At 35.6% G+C, this 27,303-nt stretch overlaps 1 protein-coding gene across 8 annotated transcripts in view; it reads right to left on the minus strand.

Moving 5' to 3' along the window:
* Positions 1-27,303, minus strand: part of Ankrd17 (ankyrin repeat domain 17) — a 137,724-nt gene that overhangs the window by 57,976 nt on the left and 52,445 nt on the right. For all 8 annotated transcript variants that reach the window (XM_034509368.2, XM_034509367.2, XM_034509364.2 and 5 more), the window contains exons 2-12: positions 15,871-16,024; positions 13,190-13,346; positions 11,871-12,018; positions 11,506-11,653; positions 9,154-9,387; positions 7,109-7,203; positions 5,051-5,288; positions 3,370-3,561; positions 2,703-2,812; positions 1,435-1,522; positions 55-182 (exon numbers count right to left, since the gene is read on the minus strand). In XM_034509368.2, coding sequence (XP_034365259.1) covers positions 55-182; positions 1,435-1,522; positions 2,703-2,812; positions 3,370-3,561; positions 5,051-5,288; positions 7,109-7,203; positions 9,154-9,387; positions 11,506-11,653; positions 11,871-12,018; positions 13,190-13,346; positions 15,871-16,024 — 1,692 coding nt within the window. The remainder of the gene's footprint in view (positions 1-54; positions 183-1,434; positions 1,523-2,702; positions 2,813-3,369; positions 3,562-5,050; positions 5,289-7,108; positions 7,204-9,153; positions 9,388-11,505; positions 11,654-11,870; positions 12,019-13,189; positions 13,347-15,870; positions 16,025-27,303) is intronic.

Below are 27,303 nucleotides of genomic sequence, written 5' to 3' on the forward strand. Positions count from 1 at the left end.
GTTTAAGATGAAGAAGTATTCATGATGCTGCCTAAAAACACTTGAGTTACCTACTTTTAAACGGTGAGTAGGGTCTGCCCCATGAGCCAAAAGTAGTTCCACCACTGCCAAATGACCTCCTGCACAAGCCAGGGACAGTACAGTATGGTCATTATTAGCTGTGGTTCGATTCACATTTGCTCCTAAAAAAAAAAAAAAATAGTAGAAAGGTAAAAAAAAATTGTTAAGTTTTATTCCTTTTCAATTTATATGTATGTATATGCCTCTGTAGGAATATGTGCCCCATGTGCTTACAGATGCCCTTGGAGGCCAGAGGACATTGGGACCCACTGGAGCTACAATGGGTTGTGAGCTACCTGATGTGGGTGCTGGGAACTTAACTGCAAGTACTCTTAACCACTAATTCAGTTTTTCAGCACCAACAGGTAAGATTATTTAGTGTTTATGCTTATGCTATACATATGCAAGCATATATATAAGAGTGTACATGTGGCATGGTGTGCAACTCAGGTCAACTGGCTAAGCAGGAAATACAGGTCAACTGGCTAAGCAGGAAATACCTTTCCCCCCCTGATATCCACTGACTCATTTTACTGGATGAAGATTGTGAAAAGGAAATAATCATAAAGACTAAAGAAAATGGTGCAATGAAGCCTCATGCACTCATTACCCAGTTTCATTGATTATAAACAGCCTCTTGTGTTTCAAAAACTTTTTTTTTCTTGCCTATACAGAATTATTCTGAAACAAATCTCATGAAAATGATACATTTCTCTCATAAATGTTTTAATACGGGCAAGTAAAAATAATACAAGGTTGTATTATACCAAAGGCAATTACCATATTAAAAAAGTAAAATACAGGGACAGAAAAAATGGCTCACTCAATGGTTAAGAGTACTTGAAACTCTTCTGGGAACTCTTCCCAGCACCCACACCAGGCTGCTCACCTGTACCTCATGCCCTCTTCTTCCTGTGGGCACTACACTCATGAACATAAACCACAGACAAAGCCACATGTACATGTAATTTTAATACATAATAAAAATAAAATTGTATTTTAAAAAATGTGAACATGGTCTTCTATGGGCTAAATACATAGAAACTCACAAGAAATAAAAAGATGTAGTAATGCTTCCCCCAGGAAAGAGCACATAAGCTAGAGAGTTCAAGGGCTTGGTCTATAGAGGTAAGTTCAAGGAGACAAAAGCTACACACATCTCTGAAACCGTTTTCCAAAAAGAGGGGCTATTTGGTATTACGGTAGTTCACAACTATTACATATTATGAGAAGTTTATTATTAATGTTAAGAGCATCCCTTCTCCATGAGATATAGTATCCACAAAATGTTCTTTAGCCTTCCAATGTCAATACGCCTTAGCATACACACAGATGGACACTTCACAAAGAATCCCTCCCTCTACATAAGCTTACCTTTGCTAATTAAGAACTGAACTGTGCAAACATGTCCAGCTCTTGCAGCTTTCATTAAAGGAGTTCTTCCACCTTCTGATTCATGTTCCTGTTTTAAAACAAAAACATAAAAACCAAACCCAAACCAAAACATAGTTGTGTAAATGAAAGGGAATAGTCAACTACTCTTTTCATGAAAATCAACAGGAAAAGTGGACTTACTTTTGAACACACACACACACATATGTACATATGTGTGTGTGTGTGTATATATATGTATGTATGTGTGTGTGTATATATATAAACAAACATATCATGAGCAAACTAAGAACAATATGCTGTAATCCTAGATACCAGTAAGTAGATGGTCAACCTACTTCCGTATCTCAGGTATGCACTGGACATTGAAGCTCCTACTTTAGTCTTCTGAATGCTCAGGTTATAATCTCCTCAATCACACATTACTTTTTAAAATAGAGTCTCATGTAGCTAAGGCTAGCCTAAAAACTCTGTGGAATTGAGGTTGCATTTGAATTCCTAAGTGGTCCTGTGAGACTAGCTTTTCCCCACACAAAGGTACTTGACACCTTCTAAGATCTCAGACTATTCTGACAAGTTTTTTAAATTATGCATCTCTTTTGTCCCCTTCCAAATGCCATCCAGCCAATAACTATCTCAAATAACTAGTTACATCTTTTGACCTTTCTTACTTTGTGTGCATTCCCTATATTTCTTAATAACCTGCATTGAGTGCACTTACAACGTATTTTACCCTCCTAAGTAATTTATGTATATAAATATTTATGTTTCAATACTTTATGATGCTTAAAATACAGGCAATTTTTCCCTCAACCTACAGAGAAATACTATCTCTAGCAGAAAATTTTCTTTATAAACAGGGATGAAATTATTGAAGTGGATAATACTACAAAAATAAGAACAAAGACTAATGTGTAAAAACAAAAAACCTATATAAATTTAAATAACAACAAAAAGCAAAAAAGAAAAAACAAAAAACAAAAAACCTGACTGTGTAAATTTAAATAATATCAAGGGGGAAAAAAGCTAACAAAGTTAGGAGAAATATGCCTTTGAATTGATTTCTTGGCTTTGTCTGATGAGGAAGGGTCTTACCACTTACTGCAGAGAGACCTTGAACTCGGGTACCTTTGGCTGGCCTTAAAATTTTAGGTATCTTTCTCCTTTTGCCTCTGAGTAAAAAGGAATGTACTAAGATGCCTAACTCTCGTCTTACTTTTACAGATAGAGACTTAAGGGACAAAGCTTACCAGATCTGCACCTGCCTGGAGTAAGACGTCTGCTACATCCGTGTGGCCATTTTCACAGGCATAGGTTAAAGCTGTGTCTCCTGTTGCTGTCGTTGCATGAACATTAGCTCCTGCAACAGTTAGAAATGAACATGAAAGCCCACAAGTATCTCCTGAGTCAGACAGAACACCCATGCCCATGTCTGAATGAGCACACTGACAGCCTCCTTAATAGAGGATGCAGGGGAATCTGCAAGAAATGGCTCGGCAGGTAACACCACTTGCTGCCAAGCCTGACCACCCAAATTTGGTCCCCAAGCCTACATGGAGGAAAGAGGGAGCTAACTCCTACAAGTTGTCCTCTGCCTCTTAACATATGCACAGTGAGTGGCATGTCTTCCACAAATGAAGTGATTTTTTGGGGGGGCGGGAGAAGAAAAAAAGAGTAAAAGTACTTCAAGTGAAAACTGCAAGTATTGCCTATGACAGGTAGTTATTCAGAACATACACAAAGCATATCCTATCTTTTCAAAACATATTCTGTGTACCATAACACATAAAACATATTTGGATACTGTGGTACTTATTAACATTATACAATATATTCCCAAATGCAAAAAAAAAAAAAAAAAAAAAAAAAAAAAAAGAAAGAAAGAAAGAAAGCAAGCAAGCAAGCAAGCAAGCATACCTGCAGCTAGTAAGTATTTGACTAACTCCAAGTGACCCTCTTGGGCAGCTTCCATCAAAGGGGTCGAACAGCCTAGTTCTATATCAGCTCCAGCCTTAATCAGAAAGTCTGCCACTTCCAGAAAGCCTCCACAGCAAGCAAGGGTCAAGGCAGTTTCTTGAGTTTCTTCTGTCTGTGCATTGATATTTGCTCCTAAAATAAAGATTCTGCTTAAAGGAAGTTGTTTTTTAATGTAACTGTATCTTAAAAAGACAGAGAGAGAGAGAGAGAGGTCTCTTCCCTACTCCTGGCAGTAAAAAAATAAAAACAAAATGTACATTCACTTATTCTGTATTTGATAAATGCACTTGGAATATTTGTTTAAAAAGGTCCCAGTAATGACTAAAAGGAGTCATATTACCCAATTCCCTTGTATAAAGAGGATAGATGATAAAGACACTGATACAATATCAATCAGTCACAGTAACTAACATTTATTAAGCCATTACTATTTCCTGAACAATACTTAAAGTACAGACTGTTAAGATACATTTATATACATTATTTGAATTTAGAGCGGGGGGCAGTGTTGGAGAATGAACCCATGGCCTGCCATATTAGGCAACTGTATGCTGTTGGGTGAAGACCAAACCCAAGTCCTTGAGAACATTAAGTATTCCACCCCGAGCAGCATATTCCTAAGGCCTTATGTAGGTTTTATTTTCAGCATCATTTTACATAAAGCTGCACAAGCTGAGGTTAATTCACTTAATTGAATTACCATAGGCAACACCATTACCATCATTACTCTCACCACACCAGTGTTGATTTTAATTAGTACCATGACACGCACTGTTGTAGGAGCTTCCTGCGCCACCCCCACAGAAACAAAACTGACTAAAGTAACAGAATTACCATGCAGTGCAAATGACTCACATTTAAAACAATCCTTTTTTCAAAATCTGTACTTTAAGAGTTCTAGTCAAAAGAAACTATACATAAAAACAAGAAATTTGCCCTTTGTATTAAATGGATCAGATTTTACAAAGTTAAAAAAACCCAAAAAACTACTGGATGAAAAATAAGGTTGTAAATCCAATGGGCAATTATCGTCTAAGTGTAAGATATTTATACTACTAGGACTGTCTTACTTTTTCCACAAGTTCCTTATGGTATGAGAAAGTTTCTGATGTACCTGGCATTTGTTGGTTTTCTGTGCTATTTTCTTTTCCCTAGATAGTGTCTCCTTATGAGCCCTGGCTGGACTCAGTACCCAAGCACTATGATTACAAGTGTGTAACCCTCATCTGGCATGCTGTACACATTCATGAATTAAACCTCAAGCTGGGTTTGCCATACTCTTCCATCAGGCACTAGTTCCATCACACACTTACTTATGGGCAAGTCTTCCACCTTCAAAAAACTCCCTCATTACATTAGGCTTCAAGAAAAATGTTCATTTGAACTTGATTTTTGTTTGTTCTTTTATTTTCTCATAGCTCACGATATTGGAAGTTCTACACTGAAGAAAGTTCTGCTTCATTTGTTTAAAAGCGTATGTGAGTCATTTTACAGCAGACAAAGTAGAAGTTTGGGAACAATAGCTCAGTGTGTATCTTCTTAGGTAAAGTGCAGAAATTCAATCTTAACATAGACTCGTGTTCTACACGTTTGTTATTTAGTATTTGCTGGATGTGCTTACCTTGGCCTAGAAGTAATGCCACCATTTCTTCATGTCCTTCACGAGCTGCCTCCATCAAAGGAGTATAACCTTCATCATTGACCTCTTCCAGACTAGCTCCTCTTTCAATAAGTAAGGCTGCAAGTTCCACATGTCCTCCACATGCAGCCAAGGTCAATGGTGACTCAAATGAATCAGCTGGCATGTTCACTTGCGCACCACTGTCAAGAAGCAACCTAGCTACTTCAACATGGCCGTCCTATTTATAAGCAATTAAAAATAAAATCAAGTCAGCACCATAAAAGAAACCTTCAAATTAAAAAAAAAAAATTCTCAATTACCATACACTAAATTTTGCTGATGTTCACTCACACAAGAACAAATCTACATCTGACACTTCAGTAATTGTATGATGTGTTACCAGTACCCTTTCAGCTTACAGAACTGAAAAATAGGAGCTTGAAGATTTAAAGCAAATAGAGAAGAATGATACCTATAACCAAGAAGCACTTATCAGCCATCCTGAAAGCGATGGCAAGTTCATAATGAAAACAAACCTAAGGCCACAGAGTGCCTGCAGAGCACGGTGGACAATTAACTGATAAGTGACAAAGATCAGATACAGAAACACAAATTTTTCATAAGCTCTTAGGTGAGCTTTTGATTAGGCAGAAAACAGGCTCCCAAACAGTAGAGAATACAATGTACCATGTGTTAAATGAACAAACGTAATGTGCACGTTTCCTTTATTGTTGGTTATTTTAACATAAGTGAAAAGAAAAGAAGGTAGTTTATTACTGGCAACCACTTGAGAATTTCCTTTCTGGTCTGTTTTTTTTTTTTTTTTTTTTTTCTCTCCAATAACTAGTTTCTTTTAATCCTTCATTACTCCCTCATACATATTTTACCTTGCTCTGCAAGTCATATCCACACTGGCCTAGAACAAGACATACCTGATAACTCTAATGCCTTATTTCCAAGTAACATTACTATTTTAGCAGGTTTTAAATGCTTTCCATAAATTCAAACTCAGAGATTCAAGTTTTTAGGTAGATCTCCAAACACCTGGCATCTATTCATACATCTTTTGATTCCATCCATCCATCCATCCATCCATCCATCTATGTATCTATCTAATTTATTGAGACTGAGTATCAGAGATTCATGCCCAAATATTTCCATTTATTTATGATATTTTTAATACATGTATCTATAGAAAATTCCTCTTTGTCTAAATACCGTGTATTTTTGTGGTATAAGGTAGTAACAGTGACTGAATTTCCTTATTGGAGATTATTGAAAACGTCAATATTGTTGCTGTGTGAGGGGTCTCATTTGATCTTCATAAGACCACCAGACAAGGAACTCAAAAGTTCCAAAGAAACTTATGCATGCTCAAAAGAGAAACTGATTAAAGCAAACATAGGGCTGACAATAAAAAAGCAAAATATAATTCAAATACTAAATGGCAACTGTATAAAATTTTTCATAAATCTTCCTATACTGGTTTTTTTTAGATACATCTCTTTTGTGAAGACTATAAATTAAGATGCAATAATTTATAAGAGTATTAACATAATTTAAATTTCAGGGACAAACTTTGTATGATTCTTTTTCATATTTTGTTTTCAAAGATGTGTGCGTGCTCATATGTTTGCATGTGCATACATACATTTGCTTTTTTGAGACAGGGTCCTTTCTACATAGTTCCAAAACTCATATAGGCCCACTGTCTCTGCCTTGTTACTGCTGGGATGGAAGGCAGAAATCTTGTCTGGCAGTTCTTTATACTTTGATGGAATCTTGTGATGTAACCATGGTTGAGCTGGTACTCACTATATAGTCCCCAACCTTGTCTCAAAATAACAGCAATCTTCCTATTTTGATTTCCTAAATGCTTGGATAACATGTGATCATCATCACCACCAGCTTAAAAATAACAGTTCAGCTGAGGTTCTGTTTCACAATAAAGAAAAAATAGAGCTTTTGCAAAACAAAAAAGGCTATTTACTTCACAGTAGCTCTCCCACTCCCACTCGTATGAAAATTTACTTCGTATGTGTATTTTATCCATCTTACCATGCAAGCCTCCATTAGAGCAGTGTGCATTTCATCTGTTTTATGCTCTTGATCAGCGCCTGCTTCCAAAAGAAATCGCACCATCTCTAGATGTCCTAAATCAAAATTGTGTTGGATTACTTATTTATTTTCAAAAACTATTCTTAAAAAGGTGATATATCATTTTTGGTGTGGATAAACAAAGATGCTACATCCCAACATCTCAGATGATCTTTCTGTAAAAAAGTCCCTACCACACTACTTATTTTTAGATTTCTGCCATTTTCAATTATGTGTCTGTACTCTGATTGCAGTGCCCATAGAGAGCAGCAGAAGCTACCAGGTCCCCTGCAACTGGAGTTGTGAGCTGCCAGGCAGGTGCATCCACAATGAAATCAGGTCCTTGGTAAAAACAGCAATCATTTTAGCTGCAGAGCCATCTCTTTAGCTATGGAGATATTTTATATTATTTGTCAAGAGTAGCAGCCTGGGATGAAAACCGTTGAAGCTATTATCTCTATGAGACCAAGTGCATAACCTTACAACAACTAACAAACTTTTGAAGGGAATCTTATTTGTAACTTGTAAACCACATTTGTGAAAATATTGCTAAAACATTATTTAATTATATGAATTCTTTTACTACCACATATATATGATAGAAATGCAGAGTTTCAAAGAAACTCTGTATTTCAGGTCAACAAGTGACTAAAAAGTAGACCAATTCATATACAGTACTTTGGATACTATGTAAGAGAGTAATATGAAATGAGTTATAGCCAATTTGTAATCAACTAGAATTAGACCAAAAAATATAATACAGCCCTAGACTCGCTAAAACAAAACAGGACAGTAAGCACACTATATACAACATGTCTGCATCTATACCTTCTCTCTCTTTCAGACTCTCAGAAAATTCCACTAGAAACAAAAGAAGCTAACAGAGTTCACTGATCCCTTCAAGGTACTCTCTAGCTAGCTTCAAATTATTAAAGTTTGCAAGCTCAACCTTAGATGTTCTTTAGAAAGTAGACTACAAACAAAGGGTGAGAGACAAGAGCTGCCAAAAAGTGCTCTTGCCAGCTGGGAGTAAGTAATGAAAAGTGTTTGTATGAAGCCATCCAATCAAACTTCCCAAAGTTTAACTCCTCTAATCCTTAATAAAGAAAAGGCCCTGTGCCTAATTACCAACCAGGATAGGAAAGTAAGTGACTTCAATTGTGCTGGCTACATGAAAATCTGCTAACTTCATACTCAAAATTAAAAATTAAATTTTAGCTGGATTTACACATATCAGTATCATTGGGTCTTATTTTTAAAGGAAATGGGTTCTAAAGTCATTACAAGATCCTGACCACTCTTAAACAGCAAGGAAAAACACTATGATCAGAGTGAAAAGGTTAAGCAGACACTCAATGAGAAGCTTATCCAGAGTAGCAGACCTGAAGGGGAGTGCCTCCTTAAATTTTGTTCCTGCACTTGCAAACCTTTGTCATAATACTTCAGATCATGACTAAATGGTGTTTTATTTTAAATGTGGCATGGTACACATACAGGCACAAAGTTGCATGGCTCATTTTTAAGTTCCTTAAAGTAAAAAAAAAAGAAGAAGAAAGAAAAACTCACTTTATAACAATCTATTTGTCATACCCATGGAGTATAAAAAATGTAACTCTTTGGCTCTTTTAAGAAATCTTTAATGTTCAGTTCTTGTAGGTGGACATACTTGGCTCACCTAAGAATCTATATTACATATTAGTAATATTTTCAGATTGGTTGTCATTTAATTATCATATACCTTCTTGTACAAGGTAAAATGCTTCGAAAATGCCAAACCATCAAAAAGTGTAATCACATTAAAATCATCAGCTTTCTCTGATAAAAGAGATGGACTGTCACTTTCTTTGACAATATTTCCAATATTGAGACTATACAATATTAAATTTAAGTTATAAAACAGTTTAAACAAACTTAAACTTATGTCTAATGACACTATATACTATGCTTTATATTTAGAAACTGATTTTAATTTCATTATTTTATTTCAGAAAAGATTTATACAATACCTTTATAACAAGCTAACGTAAGGGCACTCTCTTTAAATTCATTGGAATGCGTATTGATGCCAGCTCCATTTTCTAGCAGCAATCTGGCTACTTCCACATGCCCAGCACTTCCAGCTTCCATAAGAGGTGTGTGACCATTCTCATTATGGTCCTCAATACTAGCACCGGATTCCAAGAGCACCTTTACAACATCTACGTAGCCTCCAGCACAAGCATAGGTAAGGGCTGTGTTGCCTGTGTAGGTAGGAAAACAATGAAAAGATGTTAATATCATTCATAGACATACAAACAAAAGCAGGCATGTACGCCTTGGCCCAGTAAGATGCTTCTGCATGTAAACAAACATACACACCACCAAGCTAGATGACCTGAGCTTGATCCTGGGGACCCATATGGAGGAGGAGGAAGAAGAAGAGGAGGGAGAGGGAGAGGAGGAAGAGGAGGAGGAGGAGAAGGAGGAAGAGGAAGAAGAAGAAGAGGAAGAAGAGGAGGAGGAAGAGGAGGAGGAGGGAACTAACTCCAGGAAGTTGTCCTTTGATTTCCCCATATGCACATGGCACATGCATGCATGCATGCACACGCATAAATAAAAATAAATGTAAACCTTTTTTGCATGAAACAAATTTACATTACAAAAGCAGAAGTGGAAAACTGTATCCATAGTAAACACTAAACAGACACATTGCTTGAGTGTACTTCCTATCCTCCCTTTCTATTCAAACACACTATCAAGCTGTACCTGGTGGTATGGGTTATAATCCCAACTATCAGAAGGCTAAACCAAAAGGATTGAAAACAGAATCTAAGCCTAGAAAGCTTGGTTAGTGCCTGGCTTACAAAGTAAAAGGCCTGGGACTTAGTTCATTTGGTCAATGCTTGCCTAGTAAATGCAAGATTCTAAGCCCAATCCCTTGTAGCGTGAAACAACAGAAACAAAGTATATGTCAAATTATAGAAAAATCAGATAAACTTATCAAGATTGAAGAACTGAGAGATGACAGGGAAGCCAAACCCATGATAACCCAACTAAACAAGACCTGGACAATAATTCTAATAGACATACTAACACTGAAATAAAGACTCTCACAGAATTCCAGCCCTAGACAAAGAACTGTAGGCAACTAATGACTGCTGATAGTGAGAACAGCATTTTCTAAAGATGAGCTCTCTAACTGGCTATCTAACAGCAAGTGCACAGCTAAACTAATATTCACACAACCCACAGTAAATGAACTCAGTAAGCCATATTTATATATCATAGATATATAGTTAACAATAATAAAAGAGGCTGTCAGTTTGACAGTGAGTGGCAAAAAAGGAACATGGGAGGGTTTAGAAGGGAAATGGAAAAAAAATTTTGGAGAATTATAAATGAGCTATGACTTTCTTTCCTGAAATTAACCTTTTCCTTCCCAAATGAGGTAAGTTATACTTAACTTTAATCAGAAAAATGTTTCATAAAGCATTATTTTAAATAAATGTTATCATACCCAAAACCTATCATACATAACCCACATACTAACTGATCAATGTCAAATAATTTTAAAATGATTCATATTTTTATTTTTGAAACATATTAAAGTTCAGGCTAGGCTCAATGCACAGAATCATCCTGGCTCAGCTTCCCATGTCCTAGGACAACAGGCATGAGACAAAATAATGAGCAAAAGATTCCCTCCTTAGTGATTAAAAACTCCCCAAGTTAAAAGAGACCCAACTTGGTAGTAAAAAAGTTAAAAAGGAAAATTATGTAGACTTTTTTTTAAAACCCAACTGAATTTGATTTTTTTAAATCTGAAGAAAACTCAAAAATACAATTTCATATACATGTTAGACCCAGAGTTGACCCTACCTCCAGAGAAAAAGGAAATTCTTTATGCTAAAATTGAGGACCATTGGACATGTTTTTATAATTTTTTTCATTGGCCACAATTTAGTAAAATTAGGAGATGTTAAAAGTCCTTATTGTTCATCCTATTTTCCCTATCTTCACTTGTAATAAAAAGGAAACCAGGTTCTGAGATATATAAACCATTCCTTTCCACAACTACAGAACACTCTTTCAAACTGAGTGCTTAATACATTTTAAAAGAACCTCAGAGTATCTCATAAACAAAACAGGAGATGTTTCTTTATATTATTATAAACTATGTTAATTATAATATATAATTACATATTAATATAAATTATATTAAATTTGTATACTTAAACTTCATAGAAACGTATCCAAATATACAGTACTTCTAAGAAACTAAGGAACTGTTAAATCTTTAGGAGTGAATAATCTTGTAAGAAACTATGATGAAAAGGGATGCTACAAGCAAATGAACGTGGAAAAGAAGCATGCATGACCTGTTGAAGACTGTGCATTGACATCAGCTTTATGAGCTAGCAGCAACTTCACAATTTTGACATGTCCTCCATTAGCAGCAGCCATTAAAGGTGTGATGTCACCTTTGATTCCCCTGTCTTCCACATTTGCGTGCATTGCCAACAAAACCTTGACAAAGAAAAAAAATGGAGTCAGATTATTTTCTTAATAATCTTTTCAATATGCTTATTTATATAATACCTACATAAACTCATAACATTCCTCAAAGTTAAAAATCTACAACCTATAAATAACAATGTACTAAAATTAGCTTAATGGACAAAAAATTCATTCTTTTCTTAGTAAATGACTGAATTCTTTTCAAGATGTATTTCCTAGCACAAACCTGTGCAAGCTCATAGTATCCAGCAGAACAAGCTAGACAAAGGAGGCTCTCCCCTTCCTCAGTGTGCTCGTTCACACTTCGACCTTCAATGAGTAATTTCCGCACAGCATTTACATCTCCTTCTGAACAGGCTTCTGCCAAACTGCGGCTACAACAAGAATAGCAAAGAAAATCATCACCTCAGGGGATGACAGAAAAATCTGCATCATACAAGTACTGGTTTTCAGGTCATCTAATTAAAATTATCACTGCTCTAAAATGTTTTCAGTTATGTACAATGTAACAAACAGTGAAATATAATAAAAATTAAAACAAAAACAGATTATTCAACTGCTAGAAATTTTACATGAAATTAAAAAAATTCATAAAATATGTAAGACACCTACTAATTATAAAAGCCTGCCCGAGTTCTTTCATCTATAAAAGAGTATCAGACACAAGAAGGGAGCAGGTAATGTTAGTAAATGAGTAAGTGGGGAAGTATTTACTTCCACGATCGACTCAGGATCAGTGCTCTTCTACCTTGTTGAGACAAAGTCTGTTCACCGAAATATGACAAGCTAGTGGGCCCTCAAACTTCTGGGAATTCTATCATCCCCACTTCCTATGCCTGGATTTATTTGTGCTTTGGGTAGTAACACTCATGTCCTCACCAATCTCCCCACATAGCTTTATGTTCAATTCGAGAAAGAAAGAAGTCAGTAAGGACTGAAAACTATACCATACTAACCATACTTCTTCAGATGCTTTGTTCCTGCTCCATAACACATCCAGACTTTATATATGAAATATGATTTTCATTTTATAGCACTAGACAACCTTAACATATTTATACTGAATCCTTAATAATACTAGGAATTATAAGACCCAAGTTAAAGTCTCCTGGCCCGACATTCAGATTATTAGAAACAAGATTTTACAAGAAAACAAATAATAAACCTGATCCTTTAAAATGATCTAAATTATACAAATGAACTGAAAAAGTAATACATACAATTGATAGAATAGCAGTCACTAATACATAAAAAGCAATACAGACAAATTGTCGCAGTCAAGAGTTTCTATTCCTGCACAAACATCATGACCAAGAAGCAAGTTAGGGAGGAAAGGGCTTATTCACCTACTTGAAGATATCTCTCTCAGCTTACTTATACAACTGATGTTACGGAAAAAAAAAATCTGCAATTTGACAGGTATGAGTTTTTATGCATACATACAAAGAAGTTATCATGCTAAATAGATATAAAGCTTAACAAATATTCATTATTTTCATTCCTATAAAAGTCATGTTTGTATGGAGCATAAGACAAAGCACTCACTTGTCCGACTGCCCTGCATTTGCTGTGCTCTCAGCTCTCATCCGGGTAAGTGCAGCAGCAGCTTCATCCAACGCACAACTGACAGACGATGTTAACCTCCGTAGCACTTCAGGGTCTGCAAAGGCTTTACCATCCGCCGTAGATAACTTGCCTATTCCTGTTACAGTATTTTCACAGCAATATGGAAATACCCAAATGGAAACAAAGCAAAACTTAGGTTACTAAATCTGTGTATACTATACTGGAAATATCTGTCTATAATCTTTAGGTAAATAACACTCCTTAAACCTAAAAGTTTTATCCATGTCGTATGTTCTTGGATGCATGATCTTATACACTTTGGTATCAGGTCTAGGTCTTTTTAGCCTATGCTTGGACAGATAGGCCAAATATTTTTCTGAAATATCTGCAAGTCTTTGGGAGAAGGACTTATGTTTAAAGGTTGTTAAAAGCTGTAGGTATTGAATCATGAACTACCTACTCACTTTTATCAACACATGTAGAAAATAAAGTCAATATAGAAGAGAACAGAGGAAAAAAAAAGAGTTCTAGAAAAATTTTTGGCTTGATGATTCCATGAGAGCCAGCATATTCTACTTTTGGGAAAATGTCTACTTTTGCTTTAAGCAATGGACTAAAAAATATATTTAAAAAAATCCCTATATAACCATCTCTTAAAAACTTAGTACATACAGGCTGGAGAGATGGTTCAGTGGTTAAGAGCACTGGCTGCTCTTCTATAGGTCCTGAGTTCAATTCCCATCACCCACACGGTGGCTCACAAACATCTGTAATGGGATTTGATGCCCCGTTCTGATGTGTCTGTAGACAGCTACAGTGTATTCATATACAATAAATAAATAAATACATACATACATAAATATCAAACAAAAACTGAATGAAGTATAAATTAACTTCCAATTTTTTAAAAAGAGAATATCAACAGAGTTGTAATGAGTGAAAGATAAAACAAGACTACCCATGTACTGATGCTTACTGAAGCTGAACATCACAATCAGAGGGTTTGTTATGTTATTTTTGTGTGTGTGTGAAATTTTTTATTCAAAAGGAAAAGAAGGGGACTGGAGAGATGGCTCAGCGATTAAGAACACTGGCTGGTCTTCCAAAGGACCTGGGTTCAATTCCCAGTACCTATGTGGCAGCTCATAGTTGTCTATAAATCCAGTTCCAGGGAATGACACTCTCACACCAATGCACATAAAGAACAAAATAAAATTATTTTTTTTTTTAAAAAAAGGAAAAGAAATGAATGAAGGAGAGAAGTAAAACTCATAATGAGGAAGAAATTATGTACATAATCATCTAATTAAAATAATGCTCTTATGGAGAAAATAAAATCCACTCTATGAAAATAACAGTTTAAGAATACAGCCTGCACTGTACATGGGGGAAGGCTGTGCCAGCATAAGGTCAAAGTAAAGTCACTCCAAAGTCTAACCTAGTTTCATGTGTGCTGTGTTAAAAATATTAATATACAGTTTATTAGTTAATAATTTAATCAACAATGTAAATAAGCTATGCTTCACTCAATCTTACCTAATGTATTTTCCAAATAAAGCAAATTACAATTTTCTTACACTGAAGAACACTACATAGATAGCATTATGCCTAGAGGCCTCTTTGGTTTGCTAGGCTAGGCAGGCCTAGAACAAAATTGAACTTGTAGCAAGCCTCCTGCCTCAGCTTCCCAAGTACTTTACTTAGATTATTAGTAGTCACGAGCCCATTTTGAACAATGACATCTTCAGGGAAAAAGTAGTAATGTAAGAACAGAGTGTTGGGTTTAATGCATTGCTTTTCCTTTGACTATTTGTGTTTATTGTATTGTTTGTTCCTCGACTATTTGCATCTGTTGTATTGCTAGACCCTCAACCTAGAACTGACTTTAATACATGCGCATGTAATCAAATGGTATAAAAGGATAAAAGAAGAAGGGGTATAGGATACGGGGTTCTAGGAAAGGGAAATGGGGAAAGGGAATGACATCTGTACTGTAAATAAAATACTCCCCAAAAATAAAGTAAAATAACAGAGTATTAAAGCAGACCTATTCAAGTATGGTACAAGCAGAAGACAAGAAAGCAACACACTAGCTGTGAATATAAATAGGAGAATTGCTAGTTTCCACTGGTCTGGCCATGATAATTCTGAGTGTTTAGGAGGTAGGCAAATTCCAATACCGTATCTATTAAGTACTGAAAATCATGTATATAAAAACTTTTTGATAAGGCTAAAAAGTGGGATATAAATTTTACATTGATTTTAACTCAATTTAAACTTTATTTAAATTTACCAATGTTAATCTATAGTGAATTCTATCATGGAAATGTTTTCAGTAATGACACTCTGGTTGAAATGTAATCAATATTTATGAATGGTTGGGCTGGAGAGATGGCTCAGCGGTTAAGAGCATAGGCTGCCCTTTCAGAGGTCTTGAGTTCAATTCCCAGCAAGCACATCCATCTTCTCACAACCATCTGTAATGAACCATCTGTGATAGGAACCGATGCCCTCTTCTGGCATGCAGGTGTACATGCAGATACTCATACATTGAATGGTCTTTACATAAAACATAGAGTAGCACACTAACAGTTAAGTAGCAAAATATGTCCTGCTAGGAATAACAAAGGAGTCATAATTATAAAGAATACATAGCATACCTGCAGCTTCTAATAAAGCTTCCAGTCTAGCCTGTGTCTCTGGATCTACTGTCCTGAGGTCAGCACCATCAGCAGTGCCTGACAGAAGCAACTTGGAAGCTGTTTCCAGCATTGGATTCTCCAAATCATCCTGGTCCAAAATGAAAGACTCCACCTAAAAAGCAAATACAGGAAGAAAAAAAAAAAAAAGAAAGAAAGAAAAGAATCAGGAAGGGGGAAAAAAGAAATAAGATCAGAGGTAGAAAAATATATTTAATATAATTACCACTGATAAGTATAGTAGGAATACTAAATAAATTCAAACAGCCAAAGCCCATTGTTTAAATAAAAAGAAAATCAATGTTGACAACTTAAAGAGATCATTACTCAAAGACTGGTGGTGGCATACACCTTTAATTCCAGCACTCAACAGGCAGAGGCAGGCAGATCTCTGAGTTTGAGGTCAGCCTGGACTATGGACTGAGTTCCAGGACAGCCAGGGCTACACAGAAAAATTGTCTCAAAACAAAACAAAAACAAAAAACAAACAAACAAACAAAAAAAACCCCACAACTCATTCTTCACCTGCAACCTTTTTATTTAAAATTTTAATGAGATGTGCCTGAGCTTGTGAACATAAATCCTGAACCCTACCCAGTACCAGCTCTTTAGGGAGTTGTTTAAACGCTTGACTTTCCTGACTTTTTGCACTTATGAAGGACTGAACTTCCAAACACCTCATAAGAGAGCTGTCATTAACCTGTGCTTACATGTTAAAACGGACCTAAAATATTGCAGAAAGTACACTTACTAGTATCACTAATGATTTCAGAGAAGTCTACCTATTGGGAAGTTATCAGACTTAAGCAAGTAAGAATTTTTAAATTGTTAACAATGTATGCTTCAAAGCTTAACTTTATTTCATCATAACAAATAAAATCAAATTAAATGGTAGGTTCACTTTAATCATTTTGAGAATGTTTGTCAAAAATCCAAATTTAATGGTGACAGTTTGCCAGTTGTATTCTTCAGCAAAAAAATAGACATTTCATGAACATATTTTCTTAGATTTCAAAAAATTAATAAAAAGAGGACTATAAAGATGACTTAGCAGCTAAAAGTTCATAAAAGACTGCTCTTACCAAAAATCCCAAGTTCAAGTCACAGCATCTACTTTGGGAGTTTACAAAAACCTACAAACCTATACCCCTGTGGACATATCCATATATGTAGACACATACCCGTAATTTCAAAAGATAAGTCTTTTAAAAAATAGTGAAAGTGAAATCTGAAGTATTTTCTTTAACTCTAAGTGTACAGCAATGAAAACTATTAGTTTACTTTGGTGCTATAACCACAGGGAAACAAAACATGTATTTACGCCTGCTTTTATAGTGTCAGTACAAATGTCAACACATTAAACAACTAATCACATCTTAGTATTATGAGGATAACTTTGACCTCCTGAAGCCTGAAATGATCTTTTGGATCCTGAGAAGTTCATAGACCGTCTGTTTTAGATGTACTCACTAGGAATAAACCATAGTAAATTGAGAGAAATTTCATGTGATAAAAACCCACCTACCACACCAGGCTTTTTTGGCTTGTTTGGTTGGTTGGTGGGATGGTTGGTTGGTTTTGATAGTTAGGCTATGCTGAAAAATCCACATCAAAATCCTGAACTCGAGACATCATACTGAGAAGCAATGGGAACCTAAGCAAACAAAACCACAGCCAGCAAAAATCTTAAGGTGCCTCTACATAGCTCTGCAAAAAGTACAATAAAATAAAAAATAAAGTAAAGTACACTAGATATTCTTCAGAGAACCCTAGTTCGATTCCCAGGACCCACACATAGTGGGCTCACTATTACAGTTCCTGGGGATCTAAGACCTTCTTCTGGCCTCAACAGGCAGCAGGCATTCAAGTGTGCACAAACATGCATGTAGGCAAAATACTGATCCACATAAAATGTAAATTAAGAACATATACACATGCTCAGGCCTGGACAAAAGAAAACACAGCACAGCCTTATCTCAGCCTAGAGTTTAAGACATCAGAGGGTGGAGTACAAATTGTACTTTACAGGGAGCACTTTTAGGTATGGTATGATTCAGAAATGTCTCTGCGCTCTGGAACAACTTTAAAAAGATGATTCTCTCTAAAGAAAATGCTGTCGTCCCCCCCCCCCCCCCAATGACAAAACATAATGTAGAAATACCTGTATTAACTTAAATGTGATGAGAAGATAAAAGAAAATACATAAAGGTCAACAAATGAAATGAACAGATGAACAAGTTAGCGTTAGAAAGTAAAAAGGGACTCAATTCAAAGGCAGAAATGACAGGTGCCAAATCTCTCTTAAAATTGTTCCAAGAAGAAAAGAATAATTTTGACTAAAATAACCAATCTGTATAAGATGAAAGAGGAAAATAGAATGTACTGCTAGCAGACACACAAGGCAATTTCAGTCTGATGTAACAAGAACTCACAGCAGGAGAATTCAGGTTATAGGTTACGGGGAAGTCTCTTATAAAGTCTCCTATGTTATAATGTATCATTGCTAAGCCTAATGAAAACTTACCAAGAAAATTGCATTTACTCAAAATGAGGGATTTTCTTTCTCATTAATTTCTTGTTACAAACATGGCTAAAAGGTATAGGAGTGTAGAACAAATATGTCCCATAGCAAAGGAGAACAACACACCATGGAAAGGAGCAGCCCTGCAGGCCTATAAGATGGTCACGGAGCCCACGGCTGGGAGGAAAGAGCCACCTGCCACAAGATGCCCTCTAACTGCTGTATGTTTACCATGGCCTGCTCTTCCACCACAGATCAATAATCTATTCCATGTATGTATGTATGTATGTATGTATGTATGTATGTGTGTATGTATGTGTGTATGTGTCCATATAGTTTCTATGCTGTAAAAACAAATGTTAACTTACATGTACACCCAACAAGTATAATAATATACTTTTAGTAATCATGAAACTGTAGTAGTTAAAACTGAAAAAAAAAAAGAAAATTTGGGCTGCTGAGATGGCTCAGAGGATAAAACTGTAGATAAGCCAAGCTATACAACTTGAGTTCAATCCCTGGATCCACACAGTTGTCCTCTGACCTCCACAGGCACATTGTGAGGTCCACCTATCCTCTTACACACACACACACACACACACACACACACACACACACACACACACACACAATTCTTAAAAAAAATTTTTTTTAATTACCAGATGATTCTGAGAGTCTTCCCTTTTTGAAAAGCTTAGAGCATATTAGAAGAAATGCTAATTATAAAATCTTATTTGAAGGGAACAAAAATGCCCTTCAATGATTAGACACATAGCATTGACATCCTATATTCAAAAGTGTTTACTAGTGTATTTACACATCAATGTATAAAAACAATTTTACTATCTAGGAACTTATCTATTTTTAAATGAGCACGTACTAATGGCCAACAATACTAGTCAAAAAATATATATGTACAGTAGTAAAAGGCTACATACAACTAGAGAAAAATCAAGAAACTTCTCTAAACACCGTTTACCCTTCCCTCCATATGAAGGCTGTAGAATAGAGCTTATTCAGCAAGCAACAAGTCCTGAGTTCAATCCCCAGAGTAGTAAGAAGAAATATTCAATATTCTTTTTCAAAGATTTGTGTGCTCTGATAGTCTGTGTATGCTCGGCCCAGGGAGTTGCACTAGGAGAGTAGATGTGGCCTTGTTGGAGTAGGTGTGTCACTGTGGGCATGGGCTTAAGACTCTCACCCTAGCTGCCTGGATGTCAGCATTCTGCTAGTAGCCTTCAGATGAAGATGTAGAATTCTCAGTTCCTCCTGTATCATGTCTGCCTAGATGCTGCCTTGATGATAATGAACTGAACCTCTGAACCTGTAAGCCAGCCCCAATTAAATGTTGTCCTTGTAAAAGTTGTCTTGGTCATGGTGTCTGTTCACAGCAGTAAAACCCTAAAACAGGTGCTTTTCCTAATAAATGCAGATAGAATGACATAAGAGATTTAATCTTATAAATATTCAAAACAGCCTCTTACTCAAATTTAAACTAGATTATGCATGTAGACCTCCTTACCACATTCTAAACTGAAATAGTGCAGATTAAAAAATGAAATGTGTTCCCACTGAAATCTAATTTTATTATATAATTTCTATAAATAATTCTTGACTATTACCACATCGTAGAACATAAACATTTTAAACGATAAAATAGTATTTTAATTTTTGCAGCACTGCAAATTGAATTCAGGCACTTATTCATGTACAAAGCAATCAATCTGGCACTAAGCCTTTTCAATTATTTTCTTTCTTTAAATGAAACATATACTTTCAAAAAGTGTAAATAAATGACATTAGTTTATCTCTTCAAAAGTATCAAAGTATTTAAGTATAACTACTGTTATATTGTGGGTGTAGTTTTAGAATTGAATAGTATTTCATAAAAATGATAATACAACCAATGTTTTGTTTACATTTTGAGAATTTCATACATAAGCACTGCATTTCCACCACTACCATCTCTCATTCTGTAACTTTCAACTCCTCCAGTGCCTGTCTTCCAACCTTCATGATCTCATCTTTAACTATTAAATCATCACCACACACAAATATGTGTATACACATGTATATACAACCTGTGACTATTCACCTTTGTTCATTATTTACATATGCCCAAGGCCGACCACTTGGGATTGGACTATGTAAGTGAGAGCTTGTCCCTGAAGAAGAAGGAATCTGCTTGCATTAAATTCTTGACAAATTTAAAGACAGTAAACTGGAAAAGAAAACTAAGTGTCTTAGAAATAAATCACAGGTCTAATTCAATGTAACAGAAAAGGGAAAACAATCAAGGATCCTTATATATAAATGGCAGGTTTCTAAATATTAGAATGTGGTAGAGAGGACCAGTTAAACCAGATCCACTCACTCAATACTCTTTCTACCAAAAAAAAAAAAAAAATTCTATGCTGGAGTAATAAGAAGCTATATGTGTATAGAGCTCCAAAAATTTTAACTTTAAAGGTTTTATTTAAATGCCAAGGTTCCTAAATTACCTCATTACTAATGACTAAAAGTAAAAATAGTACAATCAAACATTTCCGGCCCCTGGTACACCATACAATGTGAAGCATCTCCTAGGAAGTACTAGTCTTTTAATAAATTCTATTAATTTCTCTATGGATACACATATCCCACAGTGCATGTATAGAGTTCAGATGACAACTTGCAAGTGTCAGTTGTCTTCTTGTATCATGTGAGTTCCTGGGATCAAACTCAGGTCATCAGGCTTGGCAACAAATGCCTTTTAACCAACTAAATCACCCCTTCCCTATGAGGTTTTCTTGACAACACCCTTTCCTAATAAATAATAATCTAGTAGGGCTTTTAGAAATACTCAGGTTTGAAAATAGTCATAAGGCACACCAGGAGATGAACCTCTTTTTCTCAACCTAGGCACTACAGGTATTCCAGATGAAATGCCTTTACTCACCAGGTGCCAGTAGTAATTTAACAACCAAACCACATAACCCAGACACAGTCAAATGTCTCCTTGGAAAACAAAAACTACCTTCTTAATGTCTTCCCCACAAAAACAAACTCACAGACCTGAGGAGTAAGAGAACCTATGAAGTAAACAGAAGCAAACATAATTCTAAAATGTACAACAGTTTAGAGTAAAACCATTTTCTCCTACTAAGCACAATGCAAGCAAAGATTAAAGAACTGTTCTAAGTTAACAAGACTTGAGCAACAACAATAAATCATAATATAGATCCTATCTAAAACCTGGCTTGAGCCAGCCAACTGGAGAAAGAGGGCATTTGACATATGAAAAGGAACAGAAATTTTTTTGAAAATTTACTTTGTTTTGCTGAGATAGTCATGTATCTCTGAATGGCCTCAAACTCACTATGCAGCCAAAGATGATCCTGAACTTGGATACCCTCACATCTACCTCCCAAGTGCTAAAACAAAAAAAAAAAAAAAACAAAAAAAAAAACCACAAAAAAACAACAGATGTATACCACCATGTCCAGTTTTATGCAATACCAAGGATCCAACTAGGTATTTATGCTTTATGCATCAATGCTTTATTTATATTTAAACTGCACATATATATATATGTAATATATACATTTAAGCTGTGTGCATGTTAGGCAAACACTTCACGGAATAAGCTTCGTTTCCAGCTCTATAAAATTCTGGATGTTCATCAAGTAGAGCTACATACATGTATAATAAAGGCATTTGACTGATCTTTTTTTGTGTTTGTTAAAGTCTTACTTTGTAGTGACTTTATTTTCAAGACAGGGATTCTCAGTGTAGCTCTGTCTGTCCTGGAACTCACTCTGTAGACCAGGCTGGCCTTGAACTTGGGAGATTCACCTGCCTCTAGGTACCAAGTGAAGGGATTAAAGGTGCATACCACCACTGCTCAGTTTCAGTAATAATAATACTAAGTAAAATTATAACATTCTCCCCAATGAAAAGCCAATGTAACCCAAATAGTTAAATAAAAACCAAGATCTTTTAACAATGGTAAAATGCAAGTGGATGTTACTACTAGTAGTTACACTCCTAAATCTTTTTATATTTAAAACAAAAAGACAGTCAATCATATGGTAATTTGAAGTAGCAAAACAATTTGGACCAACTGTGAACATCAGCAATTTAAACTAACTCTTTTCTCAAAATATACTCATTAATCTTGTAGCTAAATCCAAAGGATAAAAAAATAGTACACTTTAATTAACTGGCCATGGCATATACCAACTACACTACGCAAACATTTGGCCACCAATCATACCCTGTATTCAAAGCAATAAGCTAGCTATCAGAAACAAAAACACAATAGTACTTTTTTGTATAATCATTGTCTTCTACAAATATCCAATACAGAAAGACATGCTAAGTTCAAAGAAGTATGATATATACTTTAAAAAAAAAAAGAACTTTAAATAGATAGGGGGGCAGAGACAACACAGAGGAAGAAAACGATTCTCTACAAGCATGGTAAAAAGAGCAATGCTTAAGGAATAGGGTACTTTTATACAGTGCTGAAATGTTCAGTTTATAAAACCTACCAAAGACTTCATTTAGGCAAACATTTTCAGACAAATAAAAACAGTTGTTTTAGACAAATGTAACTTCAAAAATGAAACCTATTAAGAATTTGTTTTAATATATCAAATATAAAATGTGAGCTTATGATAGGAGAGAAGCTTAAGCTGTGAACATAAGCATATTTAAATTGGGACTATGTGGATTTCAATATTCTGGATTCCTTTTGACAGTACAAATCACCAATTATTAGCAATTTTGTTCTTCTGTAAGCTCTCCTGGCAAAAGACTGGACTTTAAACCAAAAATGTAGCTTTCAAGAAAAGTACCTTATATTTTGACTAAAAGGTTCATTAAAAATTTCCAGGCTAGCAAGATGCCTCAGTGGGTAAAGTACTTGTTTCCAAAGCTGAAGACCTGAGTTTGATCCCCAGGACCCCTATGGTGGGTGGGAAGGAGAACTGACTCCCTGAATCACTCTCGTGCAGCTGAACACTCAATCAGTCCACCAATACCTCTTGCTTACATCTCCTCTGTGCTGAGACTACAGGTATGTTCTGCCACCATAATCAGCTACAAATGTCCTATACAACAACAAATGATTCAGTATTTGCTCCACAACAAGGTGTCTGCAATTAAGTCATTTGTCTCTGATGAATTTATGAATCTACTTTTAGTATCAGTATGTGATTCTTATAATCAATTTAATAATTTCAATGAAAAATGTTATCTTTACACATATAGAACCTCTAATAACTATACTTATATAATAAAACATAAAAGCATTAGCTATTTAAAGCTCTGATCATGAACAAATACTGATAGGATTTATCATTAAGAAAATGTCTTTTGCACATAAAAGATACTAAAAAGCAGCAAGAAATGGCAGATATAAACCGGAAGGAAGGAAGGAAGAAAGGAAGGGAGGAAGGAAGGAAGGAAGGAAGGAAGGAAGGAAGGAAGGAAGGAAGGCAGGCAGGCAGGCAGGCCGGCCAGTGTGGCAGTGTGCAAACCTCTACTCCTAGCACTCAGGAGGCAGAGGCAGGTGAATCTCTTTGAGTTCAAGGTCAGCCTCATCTAACAAAGTGAGTTCCAGAGCTGTTACACAGAGAAACCTGTCTCAAAAAACAAACAAACAAAAAATATTTAAGGGACAACTACGAATTTCTAATGTTCTCACAGTGACTGATTGCTGATGACACCATACAGTTCCCCGAAGCATGCTAGGCAGTGAGTGTTGCTCCACTGACCTAGCCTACAAATTCCTGAGTAAAATCTTGTTTGAGCCTAACTTCTGTCTTTCAAGGTCAGGGAAAAAAAAAAAAAGTATTTGCACTTCCCAGTTCCCTGGATACAGTAAAGGGACTCATTGTAAATATAAGTAGTTATAATTAGTCACTACAATATTCTTTTACACATGGCCTGGAACTGAAAGAATGAGACTTCAGTAAAATGTTACAATGGGTAACTGAGTTAATCATTTTTAAACTAATATAATTCCAAAGATTTTCAGCAATAAAGTATTTTGAAAACACTTGAAATCTTATAAAGTAAATAGGGCCAAGGAGATGATTCAGCAGCAGGAGCCAGACAGCTCAAATTCAACCAACTCCCAGAACCCACAGAAAGGCACGAGAAAAGCAACTCCACAAAGCTGTCCTCTGACTTCCACGTACACGATGAAACAACAGTGTGCCCACGCACATCATACTCATGCAAACACAAACACACAAATATATAAAATTTTTTCTGTTAAAAGAGGGGCTTTTTTTTTCTTTCAGCTCCCACCAAGCCATGCAGACTGAGGAAGACCTGGAAATTCCATGGCCTCTTGAGCCACAGCTGTCAGAGCAATCAGTAAGCGCCACAAGCACCTAGAAAGATGGGGGTCGAGGAGTGAGGGGGATGCTGGTGGCGTGCCTCACAAGATCAACTTTAATAAACATTATCCAGGTAACACTGGGAAAGTTGCTATGAGGAATTACCACTTAAAGAGGAACCAGAGTTTCTACCCAACTGTCAAGCTATCCAAGTTGTGGACACTCATCAGGAAACAGGCTCATGTACATGCCACGACACAACAAAGCTGGAGCTGCTCCCTTTGCTGATGTCCCAGCAGGACGCTCCAAATTCTGGGGAAAGGAAGGCTCCTTATACAGCGTATCATGGTGAAGGCTAAACTCTTCAGTCAAGAGCTGAGGATAAGATTAAGGATGTTGGGAAAGTCCCTATGACCTGGTGGTTTGAAACCACAAAGGTGATTAAATGCTAATATTTTCCATGTAGGCTCAGTGTGTAGGTTCTTTGGTGATGGGTCAGCTGATTAACAGTCAGAATGTATGGTAGAGAGACATAGCCCACCCTCACATCCAAAATACGTCAGGATGTGTGCATTTACTTAAAGTAAATTGGATTTCAGAAAGAGGGTTGTGGATTCATAGGTCCTGTGTGTATACTCTTGAGTCTTGATATTCAAAGAACTGATATGATAACCCTGTTATCTCAGCCCAATTGTATCTCATAAAAAGCCAGAACAAAACAAACAAATCCTGACGACAGGGGAAGGAACATGTTGGTGTTAGAGATATGGCTGAGCAATAATTAAAAGCATGTATTGCTCTTCCAGAAGACCCAGGATAAACCAGCTCCCCACATGCTATATTGGCAGTTCATAACCACTTAACTTCAGGTCCAGAGGATCCGAAATGCCTTTGGTTTCTGTAGGCTCCCACATTCACACGAGATATATACACATATACATGTTTGTTTGTTTAAAGAGGGGAGGGAAAGTTCAATTTTTTTTAATAAGTTAATGAATAGTATGACTCATGGCTTTGAGATAGAATTTAGCAAAATGAAAGTGAACATGACTAAAATAATTTACATTTCAAAAGTTCGGAAATAAATCATTATTAGTCTAGTCCTGCATTTTTACACTTGAAACTATCCACATCATAAATATTATACTTTTACTAAGATCTATTATGTAATAATGTGCTAGTGATCTTTAATAGAATTAACATAGCCTCCTTGAGAAGTGACACAAAATATGACTTCTCTCAATAAGCTTCCAGGTGCTTATCTGTCCACATGTCAGTCTAAAACCTCTAATGTCATCTAGCATTAAGTTTTTAAAAATTATAAACTTTATTATAAAGTAGACTAATCATGTTTAAAGTAAAACAAAGTTGTATGGTCTAAAATTTCAAGGAGATTTTTTCTACAACAGTCTTACCATTTAACACACCCACACAGAATAAAAACTTTTAAAGAAAGGGGATTGAAAATAGATGAATCAGTAATCACAATCAAAGGATATTAGTATCAGCTATAGAATAATGCAAAAAAAAAAAAAAAAAAAAAAAAAAAAAAAAAAAAAAGTTAAACAGGAAGAGTATCTTATAATGCTAGGCGACAGTGGGCACATCCAGGGTGGTTCAGTTATGAACATACAACAACCTACTAGAACTATATGCAGCTAAACAAAATAAACACAAACATGACAAATTTTCCATATAGCTCTTTAAGAAATGATGAATATGCATATTAGGCAATGGCACAGAGCATCCAGAAATAAAATTAACTATAATATTTAAAGTAAAATAGATGGTGGAGATATCTGATCATACGTTAGGGGGAAAAAAAAAAAAAAAACTCAAAAGATTTGAAAAAGATGACCTTGCAATTTATGTATCAGGTTAAGTTCTTAGTCTTAGAAAATAAAGAAACAGAATATTGAATATTAATAGTATGACATTCTAATTAAAATTTTTAAAAAGAAAACATCCATTAATTAATAATAGAGGAAATAAAAATCTAAAAGAAATTATTTTCTGAAAGATCTAACCAAAATCTTTTTCCTTAAGGAAAAAAAATAAAGCTTTAAATCTAAGATCTTAAAATTACAAATTAGGATATATAAAGCTGACTACTTGCAGGATGAGTCTAGCAAAGGTAAGTACAGCTCTGCCCAGTGTCGTCGACGGAGTGACAAAGTACATGCATGAGGAGAAACATGCTCCAACAAGTGCAGAAGCTTAAGAGAAATGGATGGTATGCTACGAAAAGTTGTTATTAAAACTGCAGTATCATAATATTCAAGAAATAGGGTATCTTAATTACAAAAGCTAGAAAATACATGAGAAAACAACCGAGCTTACCATACACAGCCCTATAAAAAAAGCACCCTACACACAAAAGTAAATGTAACACACCTAACATTTTTAAAACAGACATACTGGCAAATGTCAGTGCTATCAGGGCATCCACAGGAAAGACAATGCAAGAAATTCTAAAGCAGAGTGTTTTCTCCCTCTGCAGACTGCTTCCTCCTATCCCTACATGCTTACCTTCCTAGCTGGCAT

Source organism: Arvicanthis niloticus, chromosome 7 (assembly GCF_011762505.2).
Source record: "Arvicanthis niloticus isolate mArvNil1 chromosome 7, mArvNil1.pat.X, whole genome shotgun sequence".
Taxonomy (NCBI): Eukaryota; Metazoa; Chordata; class Mammalia; order Rodentia; family Muridae; genus Arvicanthis; species Arvicanthis niloticus.